Source organism: Drosophila santomea, chromosome 3R (genome assembly GCF_016746245.2).
Source record: "Drosophila santomea strain STO CAGO 1482 chromosome 3R, Prin_Dsan_1.1, whole genome shotgun sequence".
NCBI classification, from domain to species: domain Eukaryota; kingdom Metazoa; phylum Arthropoda; class Insecta; order Diptera; family Drosophilidae; genus Drosophila; species Drosophila santomea.
Genome location: NC_053019.2, coordinates 4,011,713 through 4,036,948, shown reverse-complemented (window position 1 = coordinate 4,036,948; position 25,236 = coordinate 4,011,713). Strand labels below are relative to the sequence as shown.

Genomic DNA, 25,236 nt, shown 5'->3' with positions numbered 1-25,236 from the left:
TGACCATAAATTTGTGTTTAATTTAAAAACTTTTCACTCTTCTCCGGGCTCGAAAACTCCCGGTGCGAGTACTTTACTGTCAAATTTATTGCGCGAAATATATTTTTGTTTAAATATTGCAAGTACAGTTGGGCATCTCTATAGTGAACTGCCTATAAAAATAAATTGCATGTCTGCATAAATTTAAAAATTAAAAAATGTAACCGTACGTTAAAAAAAATATTTTCATAGGATTTTAGATTTTAAAAGCATGTTGTTTTTTCTTTGACACCCGCTCAACTAAAATTACTTTGTTATATTTATAATATTTTCCATATTTTGAACGAAATGCATTTAGATTCTGGTTTCCGTTAAAGAAACTTCACTGTAAAGGGAATCGCGGCGGACACTTTAAAGTCGGGCAGGAGAAATTCGGGGTCTCGGTCCGCATTTCCTTGTAAAATTGGGTGTTGACTTGATTGGTTTCGTTTTCTGGGGCTGACTTCTGGCCTCATGCATATGCAAATGTCCCTCGTTCGATGCAAATTAATGAAGACCGATTTTTATTGTACAAATTTCAACAACTTTATTTCGCGCGAAAAGAGTTTTGGCCATGTTCTTCTTAGCCCTTTGCCTTGCTGGCCCATTTATCAGACGATTTCAATGAACTGCTTTTATCAAGTGATTTACAATGTCTGACCAAAAAATCGAATCAAATTAATCTTGGACCAGTTTTGTACGAATGTTTGGTTCAGAGACCACCAAAGAATCTAATGATTTGTAAGGAATTTGTAAGACACGAAAGAAATTATGAAATAATAATAGGTAGATTTAGTAACTTTTTCTTAAAGAAGGATTTACTTAAAAGGTTTTATACCGCTTTAAAATTTAAAAACAAAGCATACAAAATATATTTTGATTATATAGAAATGTTTTTTTATATGAAAATATCGTGTATATCATCACAGCGTATATATCTATAAAATCTGGGTTTTAAACAGCAACCAGTGAAGAAATGATCACAGGATGGTATTGCCAACCAATGAATCAACTGCACTTGCAGCGGTTCAGCTGAGGAGGTTTATAAAAATTCGTACATTTTATCAACTAAATATATTCATATTTTGAAATATGAAAATCTATCTCTAGATGGCTTCAACAATTTTCACCAAGCAGCTGTATAACAAATATGCACTCGATACAATTCATTTAATGATGCATTTTCAGTCCCTGAAATCTTCTTCAGTAAAAGTGGATCTTTGTAAAGTTGAGCTCATTCGACGAGGCAAGTTTAATAAATTAATATCGGCTGAATAATTCCAGTATCTACTCAATATTAAAATAATTAAAATGTTTCATGTATAGAAGTGCTGTACTATTAGATGTTAAAATGCTAAATTGCATTTTGTGTTCCCTTCAAAGTCGTCTTCTCAACAAGAAATGTTGCTAAACATTTTGCTTTCAACTTTTGTCTTGGTATCCCCGAGCGAAACGGTAAAATGAGCGAACCGGAAAACAAATGTTGCTAAGATAAACCGGCATATTGAATAGATTTTGTTTGCATAAAGATACATGGTTTAAGTAAAATATAAAAATTACATACATACCTAGATATTTAAAAAAAATGCTGTTAAATTTGGTAGTTTTATTTGAAACAGATTTTAAAAGTTCGTACTAAAAAACTCTCTTCTAACAAAGTATGACTATTTATTAAATTAATAGGATGAATAATATTAAAATACATTTTCAGAAATGTATAAAAAAATCTATAATAGTGTTTAAAAAATATAAACAATATGGTTTACATATTTGTAAGTTAACTATTTAAAAGGTTCATTGCATTGCATTTGTTGAAATGCACTAATTTTGGCCACGGAACCAGTTTCCCGCTAACCGGGAGAGAGATTGAGAGCAAAAGAGCGAAAAAGAATATTTTTTCCTTACTCATTCGCTCACAAATCGTTGAGGGAGAGCGCGAGAGTACGTTTCGTGGTATTTTTTAGTACGATTCACGGCGGAGACCAAACTACAGGGGACTCGAGTTTTGGTCTTGGACATTAACGGCATTACGTTTTTCAACTCGGCCGCGCGAATAGCTCGAAAAAGGCAGCTCCCGCAGCCAAGAGAATTTTGAAAAACACAAGTCCCCGACTCGAAACGCGACCAAAAATTCGGTGTGTGACGCGAACTGCCAATGCAATAGTTCTCTTAAGAATTGCAGATTACCGCGATTTTGGGCAGTTCTCATTCGAAATTTGAATGTTTGAAAAGCAAAGTGGCAGAACCAGAAATCAAAATCAAAGATCTTCTAAGAGATTAACGAAAAGTGTTTCCTCCGCAAGATTAAAAAACGAATGATTAAAGAATCGCGGCACCGTTAGTTCTCTCTGTCGCTTTTCCCTTTTGCGCTTTTCTGCGTGAAAAGGAGAAGACTCCGCAGCTCGCGAAAAAGCTTTAATTTCGCGACACTTAAAAATAAACACACTCGAGGAAATTGCAACAAAAAATGTGGCGCGTGCACGTGTAACTTGCAACAACGACAACAAAAAAACAACGAAAGTGCTAAAAGCGAATTGCAAAACCATGTGCGACAAGTAACCAAAAAATACAAAACATAAATACAATAAACAATTTGAGTAGTTGCCGCACACACACACACCCAGATCGTGGATTATTACACTAAAAGCGACACTCAATCCCAAAAATCCGCAACAAAAACACCAATAAACATGCATTGGATTAAATGTTTATTAACGGCATTCATTTGCTTCACAGTCATCGTGCAGGTGAGTTAACTTCCCAGAAAAAGCGCCCATTTTCCATCCAACAAGTTGTATTTTTGGCAATATTCATTCTTTATTTTTCTGCGCACGCGTGCACTCACTGCTGAATTTTGCAGCTGGTGTGGTTTGCGGGCATGTGTGTGTGGTCAAAAAGAAAGAAGCGATTAAAGGGTTGCCAGGCTGCTAAATATTTTTAAATTTTTCGGGTTCCGTATGATCTCTAAATATCTATTTTTGAACCACTCTAAGAGCACGTTTGCTCCTAAAATCATTTTTCAAGCTTGTAACCTGAGAACTTTTGGGTAGAAACAGCTGAGTTGATATTTTAGGCGGGTTTGCTTTTAGGGGTGGGAAATGTGGATCGGATCGTATCACCCTTTTCGAAGCATGCATACATATTTCATAGAGGAAAACTAGTTCGGAAACATGCGAGGCCAATGGCCAAACAGGTCCATCCCCAAAAAATTAAGTACGTTAGCAACAATTAAATATATAAGAGAAATACCCCGAAGATCATTTGAGAGTTAGCGTACAAAGCGATTCAACCTTCTTAGGCTTACTTTGAAAAGAATACTACTATGTGGACCAATTGTTCTCTGTGCAAAAGGAGAGATAATCCAAGTCTGCCTCAACGTCAAAAGTTACCACCAACGGCGTAAGCGTCCAGAGCAGAGCAGCAGGAAAAAATGATAAAACTGCTCGATTTCAATATGAGGCTATATAGTAGTGCTGCGATACGAGCCTACAAGCCCATGTTAAAAAGTTGATGATGCTGGGCAACATCTGCCGTTTTCGCCGTCATCTCCTCCTCTGTCCCTCCGCTTTGCATGCGCTTTTTACATGCGATTTTTTTCGGTTTACTTTTCGCTCTGCGTAGGTCAACGCGACACATGCTCAGCCTCACTTGCTCTCCCTCTTGCGTTTCTCTTCTGTCATGCTTTCATTGATCTTTAACGCCAGCATCCCCTGGTTACACGGACAAAAAAAAAGAGTTGAACAGGGTTTCAAAAAAACGGATCTCTCGGAAATAACTATGAAGTCCATTGAATGTTTGATTCTCAACATTTTGTTTTTGGTTTCTGGATATGTTTTCAAGAAAAAAAAATAAGAAAATATAAAACATTCTCTGTTCAATATTGTGATAACAGTCTGTGTTCAGCCTGTTCATAGCTTAGAAATAACTAGCTACGAAGAACTTTTCATAACTCACAACCACAATCTTTATCGATAATATTAACCATTTACTCACCGTGCACCCTGCATGTGCTCCAATGCTCCTCCACTATCCGCACTTCTTGATTTTTGCACAAGTTTGGCACGTTGCGTGCTTAAACTTCACTCTTCGACCAGCGTATTTTTTGCAGTCTGCTATTTAGTCGCTAATTTTAACAACGTCCCAAAAAAGTGTCTCGACGCCAACCTCCTGGGGTCTTGAGACTGCTGAAAATGCTCCCCGTATGTAGGCAGAAACATCTGCCCAAGTCTGACTCATTGTCCGCTACGGGGAAAGGTGGAATAAATATATTTGTCATTTAAAATAATATCTCGGGCAATTAGCTTGCCATTAGCAATGCAATTTAATTCAATTTTCTGCCTATTCTATAAAGTATTATTCTCACAATTTCTTGGCCCTTTCTTGTCCCATGCTGCGTTTAAGTTTCAATTTGACTATCAAATATCCGTAGTCGCCTTGTTTTTGCATTTATGCAATTTTCATATTAACATTGAGCGCCCAAGAAGTGAGTGAGTGAGTGAGTGAATGAATGAATGAATGAAGACTGGGACTCGTGGGGGAGCACCCCTAGTCTTCTCGGCTCCGCTCTTTCTTCGCATAACATAATTAATTGCAATTTAGAAGCCAAAGAGGAAGACGACTACTCCCACACAATGCGATGGATGATTCACTTGCGCTTGTAACTGTTTCCCAAGCCCGTTGTTAACGGTGGATTATGATGATGAATTTAAATGATTAATAAACAACATACAGTGTAGACAGTGTAGGGGCATCAAAGCAAACACCTGTAGGAAAGTCGAGGAAAAGTCGGAGAAAATTATAATAAAAATGCGTGCTTTCATACATTTTTATGTCCCCTTGTGTAGTTTTTCCTTCTTCCCCGCTTCTTTTTTTACAACTGTCTGTCAGTCAAGGCAAGTTGACGTGGAAATGGCAAAAAATGGAAAGAAACGAAGAACCAACTAACTAGTCGCTTCAAGCTTGAGTGATCGCAGTAAAAATAGGAGTAGTGGCCAGTAAAGAGAAAGAAAATGAGAAACGGAGACAAAGAACGGCTCAAGCAAAAGGTAAACAATGCAACGCACTATTTTCTAACACTTTAACAAGTGTCTGTCTTCCATTTGAGAGGTTGGCAGCTCCAGCTTTCAAGTTCCACCTGGTAAAACCCCATCGTAGACCCCCTAGTTTTACCTTTCGGTTATTTAGTCACTGCGGAGTTCATAGTTGAAGGCAAAGGCAAACAAAAAGCGGAAGGAGAACCATTACATTACAAGTATACATATGCCAAAGTTATGGGGCAGATTGTGCAAGGTGTAACTGAGTATTCCACAGCTCAGAACCTGCGATGAAAAAGTCAAAGGCGGCTCAGTAAAGTTAGATGCAAGAGAAATTTACTATATAATATATTCCGCTATTAAAACGAAAGTTATGTTATTTAATTGATATGATTTTAAATTTAAGTTATCCTATGTGTTTCTCATTTTACGCATTACTTGTCCCTTAAAAGCTTGCTAATACTAACCGCATACTTCGAGGGACCTTAAAACAGTGTGAGAAACTATAACCAAAATTGGTGTCAAATGGTGGACAAAACTATTGTGGTTTTAACGATTGCACTTTTTGTTTTGTTTTGCTTGTGCTTGTGCTTCTCACCGTCTTTAGAGTGTGTGTGAATGTTTGTTTGGTGTTATGCAAATTGATTTGCTTGTTGTTTTGTTTTCCTTCTTTTCATGTTGTGTCAACTTCTGCGCCTTTGTGTGCGTATGCGCTTTTCATTTGTCCCATTTTGTTGTTTCTAGTCTAGTTTAGTTAGGCTTTTCACTGGACACGCCCCCCTTCCGCCACAAACCACCTTTCTAACCTCTCTTCCGGTTTTTCGCCCCCTTCCTCTTTCCCTTTTTTTATTGTATTTTTATTAATTCAGACGCATCGTTTGGCTGGATTGTCTATTAATTCATTTTGCCTGCTTCTTATTCTCCGTTTTTTTGCGCATATTAATGCTCTTCTTCAAAGCGACGTTGAAAACAAGTTTTTGCTATGGGAGAGCCTCGCTCTCTCGCTCTCCCTTTGGAGCAGCTGGCAGCTGCAGCTTGTAAGCTTGCACACACACACCAGCAATTACGCGACTTCAATTCACTTTTAAGCCACGCTTTGCTCTTTTTGCGCTCAGCTGACAACAACAACTACCGCTTAGCTCTCTCTCGCTCTGCGCTAAACTGTTATAGCTTGGGGCCTCTCTCTCTCTCTGTTGGCGATCTTTCAATATGGCTGCATGCACTGCTCTTCTTCACCTGGCGTTTATTCGCTTACACCTTTTAACTGCTGCTCTCTCGCTCTTCGCCCATGCGCTCCCCTGCTCACCCTCTCGCGCTGTCTCTTTTCCTCGTTTTAACCATCAATGTTGACCGGCAAAATTGTATGCCGTGGGAAACAATTCGGTTTTACTTGTACATTTTTTCATCGTTTTTCTCCGACGTCGACGTCGGCGGCGACGTCGCTGCCTGTTGCTGCTGCTTCTTTTACTTAAGTTTTTTGTTGTGTGTTTTTTGTTATGCTGCTCTTTTGCGTCCGTTTTGTTTTTGTTGGCTGCTTATTAATACATACACAGGGAAAAGAGGAGATTATGTAGTAGCCTACCATTTTATAACATTTTTATAGGTGAACTCTACGCTTGTTGTACTTAACATGGCATATAAATATTAATTATTTTTTTTAATAATAAAGTAAAATTATAAAAATCTGATTTAATATTTAAAGTGGTAATACAAATATATAGAATCATAATTAATTATTATTATATTACCTAAAGTTTTCTCTCCGTATATTGTGTTTATTTTGCGCCGCGTTCGTTGCCTAAGTCTTTCGTTTGGCCCTCTCGCTCGCTCTAAATTCCCTTACAATTACAATTGGAAAAGCCTTTGAACAATGTTAGCGCCAGCTTTAGCTCTACTTTTCCGGCTGGGCCTACGATTACACCTGGGATTCGACACAGCATCTCTGGACCGCACTTCTGCTTAATTGAGCAATTAAACACCCGTGTTCCTACAAAGGCGAAGAGGAAAACCCACAAAACTTCCCAAGCCACATGTGGAGCACTCGACAATAAATAAGTGAGGAGGTAAGACGGAGGCTCACTGCTGTGCTCATGTCTTGTTAACAATTAAATTGTCGTTTTAACAAGCTTCACTTGTTGTGGCTGAAATGTTAATTGCCGAACAGTTATAGAAAACGGAGCAATAACTTCGCAGTGCGCCTATTTTTGGTCATTGGTCGCTTGTCTCGCCCATTTATGGATTTAGATGATGAAGTCATAATTAAGTTTTAAGTGCCAAGTCCAAAATGAGGTGTAATGTTAATATCCCTTCCCATTTCCTAGTTCGAAAACTTTTATAGAACTTTTTTTTTTCAACTTTTCAATAACTTTTGCTGAAAAATGTTTGCATAAGGTTATATCAAGCATTCAATACATCTCATGCATTTTTAATTAAATTTCCCTACATGGTAAGTTTTAGGAAATCAATTAAAAACACATGCTTGACCCATATAGCTAATTTCCCTCACACCTCGCTCAGCGGCATCGAGTTAATTGAGAAATTTATGAGACGACGGCTATCAAACAAATTTGCAAATCCAAATATGCAAATTCTGTCGCCGCTTCAAAACGAAAGTCGAGCGGAAAGCCAAGCCAAGTGGAATTTATTGCACACCGAATCGGACCGAGGCGGACCCAAACTGAAGAAAACGACCGCTTGCTGAGCATTTGTCGATTTTTCGGTTCCAGATCGGTTTGGTCTTGGATTCGGTTTCGCTTCTCGCTTAATATTTCATAAGCTCGTATTCGTTTTGTCCTTTGCATGGGTCTCTCATTGCTGGATGTTTGCTGCCGCTGCCACTGCTGCTGTTGCCGCTAAAAATTCCTCTGCAATTTCAGTTTTTGTTCAAATACCATGCTGAAAGATTTATCGTCTTGTTGGGAGCTGCATTCTTTGTTCTCCGCATTGTGACTCTCTTTTTATTTTTATTTTTATTTTGTGTGTGTGCCTTAATGAATTGCTTTTTAATTTGATTTGACTAATAAAATACCCCCTTCTTGTTGTATCCGTTGCAGGTTCACAGTTCCGGCAGCTTCGAGTTGCGCCTGAAATACTTCAGCAACGATCACGGGCGGGACAACGAGGGCCGCTGCTGCAGCGGGGAGTCGGACGGGGCGACGGGCAAGTGCCTCGGCAGCTGCAAGACGCGGTTTCGCGTCTGCCTGAAGCATTACCAGGCCACCATCGACACCACCTCCCCGTGTACCTACGGGGACGTGGTCACGCCCATTCTCGGCGAGAACTCGGTCAACCTGACTGACACCCAGCGCTTCCAGAACAAGGGCTTCACGAACCCCATCCAGTTCCCCTTCTCGTTCTCATGGCCGGTAAGTAAAGCACTAGAAAATACAGATTAATATGGGAAAAAACTACGGTACAAAAAATTAGAAACAAATATCGCAGATAATCATTAAAAATCAATCCATCTTTAAAACGCATAACACACAGACGACAAATTTATAGTGATTAGAGTATCTATAAGGCTAGGGCCTCGGCTAAACACTTTTCGCTGACACTGTTCCCTTCTGTAAATGGCCTGTGCAGATGGCTTTTATATTTAGATTTGCCCTGCGTCAACGCCAGTCACTCATTCAGTCAGTCAATAAATATTTCCATGTTGTCTCCTTTATACGCTGAGCGTAGTTTTTCGCCTGAAAACTTATTCGTGCGGCATCTTTGCTAATTTGTTTGGGCTTTTTATAGCCCCCGATCGGCTGCTCCCGCGGGAGAACAACTCCCCTGATGCCGCATTCATTTATTTCCGCCGGGCGTCCTTGTCGAGGGTTGTTGGCTGTGGCGCACACGCCGCACCAAACATCTGTCGACTATTAAAAATGCGCTGAAAACGCGTGCGCGAACCGCACCACGGCGCACCACCGCTATATCACCGTCACCACCATATTCAGCACCACCACCATTGGTGCGATCCAGTACGATACTATAATATGCTATACTGTACGAACTGGCGAGCGACAATTTCCAGATCGCTGCCACACAAGGCTACAACCCACCCTTGGGCTCCTGAAGTTGCCGTTACTTTTTGCCCTACACTTTTCCGGTTAGTCTTCTCCGAAAACAATATTCAGATGGATTTCCCGAAGACACAGCTTCTACAGATCGAACACCTAAACCAGCTTTTATTTCTAGCAAACTGTTTAAAAAATTTCTATATAAAACTGCCTGAAAAACCCGGTAACCATTTTTAAATAGAATACGCGTTTAACTCGAACTTTCTATAGCTTTTGGATGGTGGTGGTTTAAGTTAGGGTTGTTCACCGATCCAGGGAAGTCACCTTTTGGTGATTTACTTTTAGGTTTTGTACCCCGGTTATTTTATAACCCCTCCTTAAAGCGCACGTGTGCTCAATAAATTTGCTGAAATTTTGAAATACCGCCACTGACGCTCGTCTTTATTCTGTTCAGCTCGACTGGCCAAGAAAAGTATGTACTCGTATATCGCGGTTGTGGCCCGGCTCAGCTCGGCATGCCGTGCATTTCTTAATTATTATTACGACAGGAGGCTATACATGATGATGGGTCCACCCTAGAAACGAAGAAGTTACTCAAGCTTCAAAGTATTTATGCCAGTAGCAATAACTGGAGTTTGTAACGTATTTTTGTGTCAGTGCGCCCGCAGTTTTCAGGGGTGTTTTTACTTCTCTCCCTCTATCGCGATCCCTCTTTTTCTAGTGTACTTAGCTATTTCTCTTTGCGTAGACACTTTACTTCCTAATTGTTCAGCGCTCTGCGCATGTGCAGCGTCACTATTATTATCATTACACACATGTATCTCAAGTGTGCAAAGTTATGGTCCGAAAAAGGGGGAGGAAACTCGGGAGGGGGGCATTACTACCGGGCCAGGTAGCGAAAGATGTTTTAGCACGTGAAATGTGTAAGCTGCATACATTTTGAGCGGTTAAACTGCGGGCAGGCATAAATAAACAATTAGCGAACCGTGGGCTAGCATAATTAAGTTAAAACGCAGAGTCTCGAAAGGCACGCGCCAAATTGTTGATCTTAGCTTTAATTTAAATAGATTGAAAAGGGAAATTCGCGTCGTAGTCTCTTGCCAAAGTTTTTTGGAGTGTTTTATTTTTATCCTTTTCAAGAAAATGCTAGATTTTATTTTGGTAAATTTCTTCTTGTGATCTACATATTTATCGTTACTGGGGCAACCACTTCAGTCCTTTATTTTGCCCTCTAAAATTAGTTTGCTGTTTGTGCTTCTAGAGAATACTAGACTTTATTTCGGTCCGTTTCCGCGCACTTTCAACTTCAAAACATTTCTAGGTCAAACTATAAATTTAATTATAGTATGACTCTGTCTGCTGCCGCTGCTGCATCAACTAATTTAATGTTGCACTTAATTAAAGCAACGAAAGACGAGCCACGCATGCCTGACGACACGCCAGAAGATATAGCAACCGATGTTGCACCCAGGGATAGGGGGTTGCCACTCCCCCTTTCCGCCTGTCGCCTTCCGCCCGCCAAGCGACTAAAAATAATCAGGCAATGGCAGGCAGCATTCATGCTCCTCTTCTTCGTATTGAACTTTGCTACTTTTGTCCCCCGTCTGACGGGCCTGTTCTGTCTTGTCTTGTGTCTTGTGTCTTGCGTCTTCAGCCCTCAGTATTGGGTCTTTGGGCTGTGCCTTCTGAGAGGCAGTCCCCCTGTGGCTGTTGCTACGTGTCTGGCTACCACTCCTACTCCTGCCGCAGTGCACTTCACCCTATCCAGATCCCTATGCTACATTCTGTATGCTATATGCTGGATATTGACGTTGATATACAGCACCGACGCACGCGATATGCACTAAGCGGCCGCTGATGCATGTTGCCTCATTTATTTTTGGATATGCCATACGCCAGTGCAGCGAGTGTCTATAGGTACTCGCAATTTATAGGCTTTTTATGCCGGCTAAGGGCAGGAAGTCTAAGGTGAGAAAAAGGGATTTTCCATAGATTCATACACCAAATAACAGCCAAAATTAAAGAATACTCTTCCAACTCAAGATCCGCCAGTGAAGTTCCATAAATTAGACTTATAACAATTCCCATAATGGGAAACTATTCAGACGAGCGGCAATCACGTAGCCACTGTTGAAAACTTTATTTCTCTGCACAATAAAACCAATAAACCATCGCAGCGCTTCATTTCATTTTAGCCATTCGTTTGTTATTACCTTTCCTGCTCATTTCCCATTGTATGCCGCTGGTTAAAGCCGATCATCTATGTCTGATTTGCTTCCTGTCGTGCCCATATAAATTTTACGTTTATTCGCAGCGACAAAAAGAAGAGATTCGCGCAGAGCGCGATTTCAATGTCTGACTCCGACCAACACACCAACACCCAAATGGCAATGCAATCGTTATGCAATCAGTCGGCAACTGTGGCTTATCAACCAAATGAATTCTACATCTCCGGTTGCCCTAGGCCCACGCAAAATCGAAAGTTGGTCGAAAAATTAGTCATTTACAAGCGAATCGAAACGCGGAGCTCCGAACTCGAAGCTCTGCGCAATCCGAGAAAAAACACACGCCCATGGAAAACCGCTGCAGCAGTAGTAGACACCTCTGCAAATGTTTCCATCGGCTGGTTTTCGCCTTGCTTTGGATTCGGATTTGGATTTTGTGTCATCTCTGCCGGTTTTTCCATTTGAAATCAAGTGTGAATTGAGGGCGCTGCCTGCCGGTTGCATTCGAAGTTGCATTTTGCCGATTTGCATTTGAAATGCATTCGCATTGCATTAGATTCGGTGGTCTGAGGGGCATTCGGGCGTTTTGGGGGATCGTGTGGGCGGCCAACTTGCCTAGCCGGCTGTTATAATCTCTTTATAATGAGTGTTCACTGTGGGGGCGATGGCGCTTTCCATTAGCTTGGAATTAGTTATAGTCGATTCGATTTGATAAGTGTGGATGGCATTAGTGCCTGTCATTTCCCGTTTAGATGTGAGCTTACTTTAACCATTTTCTTTTCTTCTTTCCGATTTACAGGGAACCTTCTCGCTGATCGTCGAGGCATGGCATGATACGAATAACAGCGGCAATGCGCGCACCAACAGTAAGTCAAACCTAAAACCTATCAATATTCACAACCAAAATCCTTCAGTCTGTAAAATTACTTCCTTGAAAGATGGGCAAAAGTTATGAGCTCATCATCCTGCTTCCTGTGATCGAAAGCTGTCAAAAAAGCGGCAAGCGATCGGACAGACCCGCAACTTGATACCTTGCCCGGCTCTAGCTTTTGCTCCTCTTTGCGCAGTGTAAGATTTCCGGGGTATTGAGTGGTTTTAAATAACCAACCAACCAACTAACCAAACACACATGCACTAAGACACACACATCGAGGATAATCGAGGGCCAGACTTTGTCGCCTTTTGTTGTCTGCCTGTTGGAACGGAAGTGTGCTCGAAGTTGAGGTTTGGCCATCCCTCATTTGCTTGAATTGCAATTAAGCTTGGGCTCACGAACTAAACGCTGTGCTAGTCCAATGCGATTCCGATTGTCCCGATCGAGAGAACCGAGATCGTGTGTAATCCATCTTGGAAACAATGCTACATGGATCTCTGTGTAGTAACTGATTGTCTTCCAGCGATAAGGACCACACAAGGATCTAGCCCGCTCACAAATCCTTGACAAAGCCGAACGATTTTTCTTTCTGCGACCAAAAAGCAGAATTCCTCATCTCAGATTCAAAAAACACTTTTTGTGGCTGATTTTCCCACATTTGATGAAAGAGCGAAGAAGGAGAAGGAGAAGCTACCTGCTTGGGGCTTAGCTACCTGCACTTTCTTTTGCTTTTGAGATTTATGGAGTTTTCATAGGAATTTCTAGCACGTTGTTTTTTTTTGTTTTTCGTCTCGCCAGGCCCTTTTTTCCTTTTCGATTTTTCTATATATAGCTTGCCCTATTCCTTCAAGGAATTTTAATTGTTTTGCTGGGAGCTCCTTAACCGATTTTCACTCGGCATCCCGCAGTGCCGCCTTAACTACAAGCTAATTTCCGAGGCGGTCCCAGGCTAATAGATCTTTATCGGTACAAGTATCGCCGTGTCCGTCCCCATGAACACATTTCGAACTCCCCAACTCCCAACTCCCAACTCCCCCGGCAATTGCAATTTCAATTTCTGCACACCGAGATTTTCTAGTCTCGCCGCCTGTCAAGGATTAATTTCATTATTTAAAAGTATGCAACTTAGTTTCTTTTTCCTCCTTTTTCTTTCGCTGAATGACGATCTCCCGCATACTTGGACTGGCATAGCGAGTTTACGCTGCAGCATTTTGCCAACGAGTTTTTTTCTTTTTGTTATATTCATTTAACATAAATTACATAAAGAAGGAGGCGGCGGAGGAGGGGTGGTGCAGCGCACATGGCGACCTTTTCGCCAGGTTTTCGCCCAGAGCCTAAGGCCAGCTTAAATGGCCAAGAGCCAAAGGAACCGGACCTGCTGGGCAAAGGAATCTGAATCTGAAGTTCGAAGGCTGAGGCACTGGGAGAAAACTGCAAACTTGATACTGCCTTACTAACAATATTTATTTATTTCTAGCATAATAGCTTAATCACAAACGAACTTAAAAGCAATTAGAAGGCGTCTCATTGTATTTCATCCGTTATCCTGCATCAATCTAATGACACTTTTCGTACTGTGTAAGAGGCATTGCAAGGTGATTCTCTGGCCTCTTGGCTTGATGCGTTCAGAAATCTTTCAACTCATGGTTTTCGAGATTTTCGCCGCACCGTGGCGGCCTCTTCGGATTCCTCACCTATCCCTACCTACCAATTAATCTCTGCCAATGCCAAAGTTGTTAGTTGCACGTTGTTGTGGCCGCTGCTCGCTTCTCGCTTCTCGGCTGCTCTCCTGGTTCGATGTTGTTAAAATGCTTATCTTTTAATTTTAACTCATTGGATCAAGAAGCGGCAGCCCGGCAACAAGAGCCCAACTTCTCCTTTCGACTTGGCTTCCTTCGATCTTCTCTGTCTGTCCGTCTGTCTGCCACAAAACTTGTCGTTGTTGTATTCGTTTTTGTTGTCGTCGTGTGTCTTGATAAAATGGTATTTTCGAAAAATTCCTCAAGTCCAAGTCAGCGATACTTGGGGAGGCGGATGCTGCAAATAAAAAATGGATTGGGGAGGGATAAGAAGGGGCACGGGAGTATCGGGACTCAGAGTCAAGTTTGGATTTCTTGTTGCAAATTTGTTGCACACAAATTTCACTCATTTGTTAAACGCTGCAAATGGGTTGACAAAGCGGTTAGAAATAACCAATGTTTGTGACAAATAGTTTTCCATTTCAGATATTTCTCAAAGTTTTACTTTCTTACCAAATGATCTTCCATAAGAAATTTCAACTTTTCCGCAATGGTCAGTTAGTCTGTCTTGCAATTTCGAATGTTGTCACACGCCGCTTTTTCACAAATAATTATGAAAATGCAGCTTTGCGTAAAATATTTTCACAAAATTTGCCTGATATGTTTTATTGCACGTTTTTGCAAACTGGCCAAACAGGCCTGAAATGGTGCGTCTCTTGCCGGCTTGTCTAATAACCTGTCATGCCACAAATCCATGCGCTTTATCGCACTGGCGAGCTAACGTGTGTGTCGGTGTTGCAAATGTAAATAAAACCACAAAGTACAATCCGATTTTTTGTATTTTGTTTTTGGGAATGTTGGCTGGTGCGATTTTTGCATTGAATGCTTTTCCATGTTGTCGGCCCCGTTGGTCGGCAGGTGAAGTACACACAAACACACACGAGTTTTTGGCCAAAAAATGCAATTGCCAACAGCCAAGTCAACAGCTAGAGGCTCGAGCAACGGGCCAAGAATTCTGGTTGCCGCATTTGAGTTGTGCATATTTTTGGTAATTAATTAGTGAGTTTTTGGAGTTGCCGAATTTTTTATTTCATATTTTTATTGGTCAACCAGTTCGGCCGCTTGTCAATGGTCGCGCTCCATATGTGCGCCTGTGTAAAATATGGCTTTGACACTATGGCTATATATATTTGGGCCGCCATTTTTGGTCGGTTGCTCAATAGTCGGAGATTAGGAAAAGTGAGACAGTTTCCTTTCCATTATCGCTCTTAGCTTCACTTTCTCTGCTCTAATTTTCCAAGGGCTATTAAAATGGGGGTCTTCTCTGCTTTGCTTTGTTCTTAGACATTTTAAGTTATAAACGAAAAATTCCAGACGGATTTACGTTGGGTTTTCCAACTGAAAACTTGCCTATGGCTTAGCTTAGGATTCAGCTTTAACTTAAGCTTGTCTGCATGCAATTCGAATAGTCATGCACCTGCAATTTACTTTATAGACCATGGCATAATGTGCCTGCATATGTATCTGTATCTGCATCGCTGTCAGAGTATCTGCATCTGTGTAAATGTGGCTGTAGATAGGCGACGCACACAAACGAGTTGCCTTTCCAGCCATCCCAAATCCAAAGTCGAGACCGGTCGGCGAACAGCTGAAAAATGCCTCGACGAGCTTGGCTGGCGGTCTGCCTGCTGCCTGCTGCCTTCTTTTATTTTTTCTTACTTATTTTTTGTATCTTAGCCATGCCCCGTGTCTGGCTGCCAGTTTGTGCCTCTCTCATCGCCAAATACCAAGTACTGCACTCCGTGCCCTGGCCAAACTGCATACCTCGGCTTGAGCACTTGACTCTGTGACAAGCAATTGCAGTTCGGGTGTTTCAAGTTGCTTCGCTTCGCTTTGCCTTGCCTTGCCTCGTTTGATTTCGATTTTTGGTTTTGGTTTTGGTTTTGGTTTTCCCATTTCCCATTTGCTACATTCCGAACAGAGGTTTTTCAATCTTTCTGCTTCTGCCCCAAGCGCCATCTCATCGGATCATCTTTAACCCAATTAATCTTCATTAGTCTATCGCCGGGCTCAGCTCGTTCTCACACACTTATCATGGTCCCGATCTCATCTCCGTCTTTTCCACTTGCAGATCTCCTCATCCAGCGACTCTTGGTGCAGCAGGTACTGGAAGTGTCCTCCGAATGGAAGACGAACAAGTCGGAGTCGCAGTACACGTCGCTGGAGTACGATTTCCGTGTCACCTGCGATGCCAACTACTACGGATCCGGCTGTGCCAAGTTCTGCCGACCCCGCGACGATTCATTTGGACACTCCACTTGCTCGGAGACGGGCGAAATTATCTGTTTGACCGGATGGCAGGGCGATTACTGTCACATACGTAAGTAGAAAATGGCTTTTAAATACGCAATACTTTACGTGGGAGGGGATGTCTCAAAGAAGGTTGCATAGCAAATGTAAATGGTAATGTTGTAAAATGGGAATTTATCTAGAATAGCTGGTTTCGGTTTCAAGCGGTATAATTTTCTGACTAACTAGACTTTTTTGTAAGCTCTTCCTAGTTATTAATTTCGTGATTGGTTGAAACATTTCAAAGCTTAGGCTCAGCCCTAGACATCCACACGGATCAATAGCCTCCATCACCAAGAGCACTCCACGCATTCTTTACGCCAAAAACACTTGGTTCGCTCTGTTTGTTGTTGCTTCTGTCGATCTCCCAATTCAAGTGGCTGAAAACCTAAGTTGTTTTTTTTGTTTTTTGCCTGCCAGCTCTCATTATTATTGAAAATCACTTGCTTGTCAAATCAAATGAGATGATTGTACACAATGCCCAAAAATAAAGAAAAACGACTGCTGCTTGCTGCTCCAACGAATTAAAGTATAATTATTTTCGAGTGCGTACCGGCGATGAATTGACAAAAATGAAACTAAAAATTTGAATACTGAAAATGGCCATCAAGTGGGGGGGAAGAAATCAAAGTCAAACAAATAAATTAAAAATCAATGAAGTTCGGCAAACGAAAAACAAAATGCAAGATGTGGGGAAAAGTCATTTGTCATTGGAAGAACAAAACGTCTAACGAACTGCCGAACTGCCGAGAGCAGGAATTCGGGCAGCTCTTTGTAGTTTGTTTGGTAGTCGATCGTTGTAGCTACCTTTGCTTCACCAACATTTTAAACTGTGAATCAGAGCAGACACACCATACCTTACCATACCATACCCTGCCCGTGATGATGACGATGATGATGATGAGGAGCAGGGCATACAAAAATCTTCCCACGCCAAGTGCAAGGGCCCGGGTTTTTGGACCAAAAAGGTGTGGTGCCGGTGTATCTGTATCTGTATCTGTATCTGTGTCTGTGTCCGTGTCTGTATCGGTGCTGTATTTGTATCTGTGTCTGCGTAAGGGGTCCACTCGCACAGATACAGATACAGATGACGATCAAGGTTTGAGAGTGAGTTCGGGTTGGTTTGCTCCATCGCCGTCGTCGTCGTCTTCGTCGTCGTCTGCATGCCGAGCATTTCTGAGGAGCCGAGAAGAAGGGTCGACCCAAGAACAAACTTCCTTTAGGGCTGTTGTGGCAACGTCTGATTACACCTTAAATGTCGTAGTCTCCTGAAGACGCTTCTTCGGCTCGATTCTTCTCCCTTCTTGTCCCAGTCCCTTGCCATTTTTTGTTTTGTTTTATTTGCTGCCTTTTTTCGGGCCAGATAATTTTTGTGTCCTGCTGCCGGTTCAGCAAGTTGCCAGCGGAAGAGGCAGCTGCTCCTGCCTGCTACGTTTTATTTTCAACTTAAATGCGCAGAAATGAGCTTAAATTAAGGCACACACTCGCACACATGTGCGAAAATTATTTTCCAGCAGCAGGAGCAGCAAATAAAAAGGCAAAACGTGCAGGCTGCAAAAACAAAACATCCGAAACTGAGTAAATTGGCCCAAAAGGTTACTTCTTCTGGCTCCTTCCCCTTCTGTGTTTCGTGGCCAAGTGCGTATATGAATGAAGTTAATTTCAAGGAAATGAGCTATTTCGGCTAAAGTTAATGAATGGCAGGCAGCTGGCTGGTCAGTGGGTGCTAAAAAGATACATCTGCGAGATGTTTTTCAAGAAGCGTTTTGAGAACCCTTTGAAGAAGTGAAGCGAGAAGTGAAAGTAAGCGCAAGAGTCGGATGTATATCATTCGATTAGCGCGGATTATCTCTGCCCTGGGGCGTGTGAACTTCTTTTTCACTTTCAGGAAAATCTATTTCGATCCAGCCACCGTCGTCCGCGGGCGATGGTAATAAAAATCATTGGCAATTGCCAATATTACGCTTTTTCTCTATAGCTATAGTCATAGCTATATATATATTAAAAGGGGGAGCAGGAGCAGCCCTCTACATTCAGAGAACACGTTTTTGTGATTTTCTAGCAATTTTCCCGATGCAGCCGCCGCCGTCGCTTGCTTCTGAATGAAACTCACTCGGTTTAAAGAGGAGCATCATCATCTTCGGCGGCTCCTTCCACGTTCTGGGCTCCTTTTGGCATTGCCTTTTTTAGTTTTGTTCACGACTTTTACCCCTTCTCTAGGCCCTTGTGGCAACTCCCCAACTTCCTGCTGCCGCTGCTGCTGCTGCTGCTGCTGCTTCTCTTGCCGGCCGAAACATGTTTGCCACATTCTTCGGAGAGATCCCAGCTCCAGCTCCATCTCCAGCTCCAGCTCCAGCTCCAACTCCATCTCCAGCCCAGCTTCCAATCGAAGTTTTCGTCGAACCTTTTGAGCTTGGGAATCTGTTTTCTGTTTTGGGCCACGGCCTCCGCCTCAGCTGCTCGAGCTGCTGCTGCTTCTTCTCCTGGCCATGGGATTATTTCATTTTGTGTGTTTCCTTTTTGGCCTTAGAAACAAGTTATTCCTGCTTGGCTTAAAGCACTCACACACTCCCGACTGCCGATTGCCGAGAGTTTGAGAGTTTGAGAGCCACTGGCCATGATTCATTTTTTATAGGTTTTCTTCTTTTTTGTAGTTTAGTCTGTGCTAAAACATTTTAAACGTTTTCCTATTGTTTAGCGAGCGGCTTTTGTTTTATTTCCCAGAGACATCTTTTATGTTTTTCATTGCCAGACGCGTGAAAAAGAAAGTTTTTTCGGCACTTCTGCTTCGGAATTGCCTCAATTTGATGGATCTCGATGTCTGTGAGTGGGTTGTGCAGTTCGTTGTCGAGTGGGTGTCCCCTGCGTTTTTTTTTTCCTTTTGGACAGGTGGGGAGTCCATTTCAAAGCCATTTAAGTTTTTGGGAAAGTGTTTTACCCCCACCACCAACAACACCCGTATGGTTTACATTTCAATTAATTTATATTTAAATTTTCCCTGTTTTATTTGCAGCCAAATGCGCTAAAGGCTGTGAGCATGGACATTGCGACAAACCCAACCAATGCGTGTAAGTATTTTATTTGATCGTATTTATCTGATTAGGCCTTTTGTGAGCTAGCTAGAGATATATCTCGGCATATCAGGAAATAGCTTGTTAAGTTTAGTTTGCTGAGCTCGGATACTTTATTTAAATATTTAGCAAACGTTTTTCAAGTTTCTTCAAATGATGTTGATTAGGCCAACTGTTGCCAACTGCAACTAACGGGTTAGTTTGCCTTCAATTTAATGATGATTTCTGTCCTCCTTGTGCTTGCACGTTTTATTTGCTTGTGTTTGTTCTTTGCTTTGATTTTTACTTGCCCACCCAGTGAAAAACACTAGAAACTAGAAAAAATTGCAACAACTATCATGATGGGGCACACCTTTCAATGTAACGCTGAATGTTTGACTGCTACCGTGAGCTTTGCGAAAAGGGCAGAAAACACTTTGCTGCTCTTTTATTTTATTTTTATCATTTTCTTGATTTTTTCTTTTTGTTTTGTTCGGTTTTTAATGCACGTTTTTTATTTTCTCGTTTGCTCGTTCGGCGACCGCAGAAATTCTTTCTGTTTGGCGCGATGTCATTTGATTTGGACGGGGTTTTGCATTACAATTTTGAAGCGAAGTAAAATCCAGGCAGTCGGCGGCCAATTGAATTACAAGTACCGAAGTTTTCCCACATTTCTGCCCATCAAGGTGTAAGCGAACACTTTTGACGACGCTCGCAAATATTTTCAGATATTAGCAGCATACAATTTCAACAAAAAACAGATGCACGAGAATACAAAGTTCAATAGTGCCAGACATTATGTTTTTACGTATGTACATAACTCGTTTATTTACTTAATTGTGAAAATAGGTTTGTGCCAATGTTGGAACTCTAAAAGCGATCTGCCAAATTGATTTTCAAACGCCGATGCTGGAGGATGTTGCTCATTATTAAGGCATTATGTTGGCCAATAAACCTCTCACTGCCAGGCGGAAATCAAACATTTTGTGGTCCGCCGATAATTGTGCCAAATAAAAAGGAGCACCAAAATCCACACATCATTGTGTAGCGTGGAATAAAGTACAGTGATTGGTGGAACTGTTTTGTGAGTCGAATTGTTAGCTGGAAACCGCAGATACGCTCGGGCATGCGTGCCACTTAGCCAGGTTGTTTGATGGTGGGAATATTTTAATAATTCTAAGCGCATACAGCACACATTTGCTAGTTGGCAACGCGACTCTTGCTTTTTCGACATTTCTTTCTGTACACACACATTGGTTGACGCATATCAATTACTACTTGTCTCCCAGTCTGTCTGCGTGTCTTTCTGTCTGTTATCTGTCTGTTGTCTCTCCAATCCGAACTCGAGCTCCAGCACTTCCACCCACCCACTCCGCCCCCCTTTCAACAGGTTAGCTGTCCGGGCTTGAATTATTAACTATTGAAATCTTTGTGGGTGAAGGCTTTTTAGCCACACAGTTGGCAACGCAACAGTTGCATCTGGCTATGCGTGCTTGTGCGTGCTTGTCTGCTTTATTTGTGGCAGAGGAAACATTTTTTCTTTTGGCTCGAAATCAATTTATGATCGTGAGAAATGCAAAAATTTTGTGACTCCCTCGGAGCTCTTTGCCCCTTTCTCTTCTTCATTTTCAAGTGTGCGGATATGACTTCTTACACAGAGACATTCGTTTTACTTCAATTGCGAACGAGACTTTTTCAAGTTGACAAGCCTTCTTCCTTTCCCTGTCTCTCCCTCTCTTTATCTTCTTAGCTCTTTTCTTGCCCATCCTCTCATTTTTCGACTGCAATCAAGCGTGGCATGCAAACAAGTGTACGGTGGGGCAGGGAGCGGGATGCAGGGATGCGTGGAACAGGTGATGGAGCACCAGTCTTCTGTCCTGTTCACTCGCATTTAACATTCAAAAGTAAACCAGCACTCGCGGCGCTTCAATAAACCGAGTTAAAGATCTTTACGTGTATTTGTAGAATTGTCAGTTGTTCAACTTTTAGAGATGTTATTTCTAAAACACATTTATTCTGAAGGAAACTCATATAAAGGCATGGCCACCCTTCACACTACGGTCATACTAACCACCCCCTCTCACCTACATTTACTTACAGTTGTCAACTGGGCTGGAAGGGAGCCTTGTGCAACGAGTGCGTCCTGGAACCGAACTGCATCCATGGCACCTGCAACAAACCGTGGACTTGCATCTGCAACGAGGGATGGGGAGGCTTGTACTGCAACCAGGACTTGAACTACTGCACCAACCACCGACCCTGCAAGAACGGCGGAACCTGCTTCAACACCGGCGAAGGACTCTACACCTGCAAATGCGCTCCAGGGTACAGTGGCGATGATTGCGAAAATGAGATTTACTCCTGCGATGCCGATGTCAATCCCTGCCAGAACGGTGGAACCTGCATCGATGAGCCGCACACAAAAGCAGGCTACAAGTGTCATTGCGCCAACGGCTGGAATGGAAAGATGTGCGAGGAGAAAGTGCTCACCTGTTCGGACAAACCCTGTCATCAGGGAATCTGTCGCAACGTTCGTCCTGGTTTGGGGAGCAAGGGTCAGGGCTACCAGTGCGAATGTCCCATTGGCTACAGCGGACCCAACTGCGATCTCCAGCTGGACAACTGCAGTCCGAATCCCTGTATAAACGGTGGAAGCTGTCAGCCAAACGGCAAGTGTATTTGCCCAGCGGGATTTTCGGGAACTAGGTGCGAGACGAACATTGACGATTGTTTTGGCCACCAGTGCGAGAACGGAGGCACCTGCATAGATATGGTCAACCAATATCGCTGTCAATGTGTTCCCGGATTCCATGGCACCCACTGCAGTAGCAAAGTTGACTTGTGCCTCATCAGACCTTGTGCCAACGGAGGAACCTGCTTGAATCTCAACAACGATTACCAGTGCACCTGTCGTGCGGGATTTACTGGCAAGGACTGCTCCGTGGACATCGATGAGTGCAGCAGTGGACCCTGCCATAATGGCGGAACCTGCATGAACCGTGTCAATTCGTTCGAATGTGTATGTGCCAATGGATTCAGGGGCAAGCAGTGCGACGAGGAGTCCTACGCTTCGGTGACCTTCGACGCCCACCAATATGGAGCCACCACCCAAGCGCGAGCCGATGGTTTGACCAATGCCCAGGTAGTCCTAATTGCTGTTTTCTCAGTTGCAATGCCTTTGGTGGCGGTTATTGCGGCATGTGTGGTGTTCTGCATGAAGCGCAAGCGTAAGCGCGCTCAGGAAAAGGACGACGCGGAAGCCAGGAAGCAGAACGAGCAGAATGCGGTGGCCACAATGCATCACAATGGCAGTGCGGTGGGTGTAGCTTTGGCTTCAGCCTCTTTGAGCGGCAAAACTGGCAGCAACAGCGGTCTCACCTTCGATGGCGGCAACCCGAATATCATCAAAAACACCTGGGACAAGTCGGTCAACAACATTTGCGCCTCAGCTGCAGCAGCAGCGGCGGCGGCAGCAGCGGCGGATGAGTGTCTCATGTACGGCGGATACGTGGCCTCGGTGGCGGATAACAACAATGCAAACTCTGACTTTTGTGTGGCTCCGCTACAAAGAGCCAAGTCGCAAAAGCAACTCAACACCGATCCCACGCTCATGCACCGCGGTTCACCGGCAGGCAGCTCCGCCAAGGGAGCGTCTGGAGGAGGACCGGGAGCGGCAGAGGGCAAGAGGATCTCCGTATTAGGCGAGGGATCCTACTGTAGCCAGCGTTGGCCCTCGTTGGCGGCGGCGGGAGTGGCTGGAGCCTGTTCATCCCAACTAATGGCTGCAGCTTCGGCAGCGGGAAGCGGAGCGGGGACGGCGCAACAACAGCGATCCGTGGTCTGCGGCACTCCGCATATGTAACTCCAAAAATCCGGAAGGATTCCTGGGAAATCCGGGCAGCACACACACAAAGAAAAGACTGGGTTGGATTCAAAATGTGAGAGAGACGCCAAAATGTTGTTGTTGATTGAAGCAGTTTAGTCGTCACGAAAAATGAAAAATCTGTAACAGGCATAACTCGAAAACTCCCTACAAAATTTGTATAGTAATTAGCAAAGGTGTGACCCATCCGCTTTGATCGATTGAGACATCATTGTACCTAGCAGGAACATTTTTAAAGATTTTACAAAATGCGATCTTAGGAATTATTAAATTGAAAACTATACATTTGGAATATACATTTTAAAATACTGAAAATTCTTAAAAACCCAATGATACACTCGATCGATACAGCAAACGGGAAACCGATTTTGCACCCTTGAATATTCCAATGGACTGCCCTAAGCCTAAAGTTGTATACCATACAGTCAAGCAATCAAAATTGAAAACCTTTTGTTTATGACAACCTCATATCCCGCAAAAGAAAAATGACTTGACCAATTGCTTACTAGAATTTAGACCAAGACCAAGAACCACTGGACGACAGAGTCGAAGAGACGACTCTCCACACGTTTTGACGTTTTGCATGTTACTGAAAAATCTGCTTCAATCTAATCTATTTTTCATTTAGTTCGATATAAATTGTAAATATTAATGGTAGCCGTAGCCTACGCGTATGTGTAAACGAATGACAAAACGATTGAAAGAAAACCTCCTCATTGACGCCGCCCGAGATGGCGCTGCTTTTCTATGCAAGGCAGTCGGCTGATTCGGGCGATTTGTATATAGTACTCATAGTTCACATCGATATACGAAATGGATAAGAGAAAAAGATGAAAAGCCACATAAAAAAAACTACATAAATTGACACTATCTCGACTATTTAGTTTCTAACTATGTATATGTAAATGTAGTAAACGAAGACACTAAACTTAACTCGACACTAGCTTAATGTTAATTTAAAGACCCTACACAAACAAACAAACAAACATGCGAAGACAAGCAAAACATTTAGTGATTCTATTTTAAGTACTTCTAATTTACCCTACACCCAATTATTTTTTTCGATTTTTAAACTTATTATTTTAATCTTTATTTTTTAAATTTGTCCATCTACAAACCCTATTATATTTTTTTGGCCTATTCCGATTTGGAGCATTTATCAGCGATGAAGTCAATAATATTTGTAGTTAGCGCCTAACTGTAAACGAAATGTATTGAATTTATAAATTGTAAGTCACAAACAATCAAATTTCATGAAAACTCAAAAACTGAATTGGAAAAAAAATAAACAAAAATGATAAGCGAAAAGTAAATGAAATATACAAACAATACACACAACTAAAGAACAAATGAAAATTCGTGTTTTTTCAAAGTCTCCAAATAGTCTTATTATTATAATTTTTTGTTATTAACGCATTAAAGGTTATACAATTTAATTTTGATCTCAAAACCGAAGACCAAGACAAAACCAGATAATGTGCAGCACGAAGACGCAAAAACTGTTTGCGAAATTCCAAAATGTCAAAATTAAATCAATAAAACTACTCTTAAATTGCAAATGGTTCCTCGTTAGCGTAAAGAAATGAAAACTAGTTGTAAAAGTGCTAGAAACAAACTGTGCAGCTACTTATCTGATAAATCCTACACAGTATATATTTTTATATGTTTGCTCCTCAGCTCTCTCATCCAATTTTGTACATAAAGTTCTCCGATATAAGCCACACACACATATATTTTTTATAAATATCTAATTTTTAAATAGTCGTTTTTAGTAATTTATATTTTTATTGCATATAAAAAGCCGAAAAAGGAAACAAAAAAATTAGACAAACACTTGAGAGAAAATTGTAAAAAGTTAATACGATCGTAAAAAACAAATATTTATACCAGAAGAAACAAACATGAAAACCCATAAGAATAGTAGTTACTTGCATACAATTGTAATTTAGTGTTGTACTTACGATTTAGTATAAACAATTTTATGAAATTTTTTAGTAATATAAAAAAAATGAATTAAACAAAAAACCAGGCAAGCAAAAAGCCACAAAAAAAACCGAC

At 42.0% G+C, this 25,236-nt stretch overlaps 1 protein-coding gene across 1 annotated transcript; it reads left to right on the top strand.

Moving 5' to 3' along the window:
- The first annotated feature begins 2,031 nt into the window (after positions 1–2,031).
- Positions 2,032–24,007, top strand: LOC120451361 (neurogenic locus protein delta). The gene is made up of 6 exons (XM_039634997.2): positions 2,032–2,765; positions 8,105–8,416; positions 12,083–12,149; positions 16,028–16,276; positions 19,259–19,313; positions 21,396–24,007. Exons 1-6 carry the CDS (start codon positions 2,709–2,711, stop codon positions 23,155–23,157), a joined length of 2,502 nt encoding a protein of 833 aa, XP_039490931.1. The 5' UTR covers positions 2,032–2,708; the 3' UTR covers positions 23,158–24,007.
- Positions 24,008–25,236: the final 1,229 nt, after the last annotated feature.

What these genes read in the sequence shown, in the direction of transcription:
- LOC120451361 (XM_039634997.2), top strand. Translation starts at nt 2,709, where the DNA reads ATGCATTGGATTAAATGTTTATTAACGGCATTCATTTGCTTCACAGTC. An exon ending in CGGCAATGCGCGCACCAACA is followed by an intron (nt 12,150 to 16,027) that starts GTAAGTCAAACC and finishes TTCCACTTGCAG; the next exon opens with ATCTCCTCATCCAGCGACTC. An exon ending in GACAAACCCAACCAATGCGT is followed by an intron (nt 19,314 to 21,395) that starts GTAAGTATTTTA and finishes ATTTACTTACAG; the next exon opens with TTGTCAACTGGGCTGGAAGG.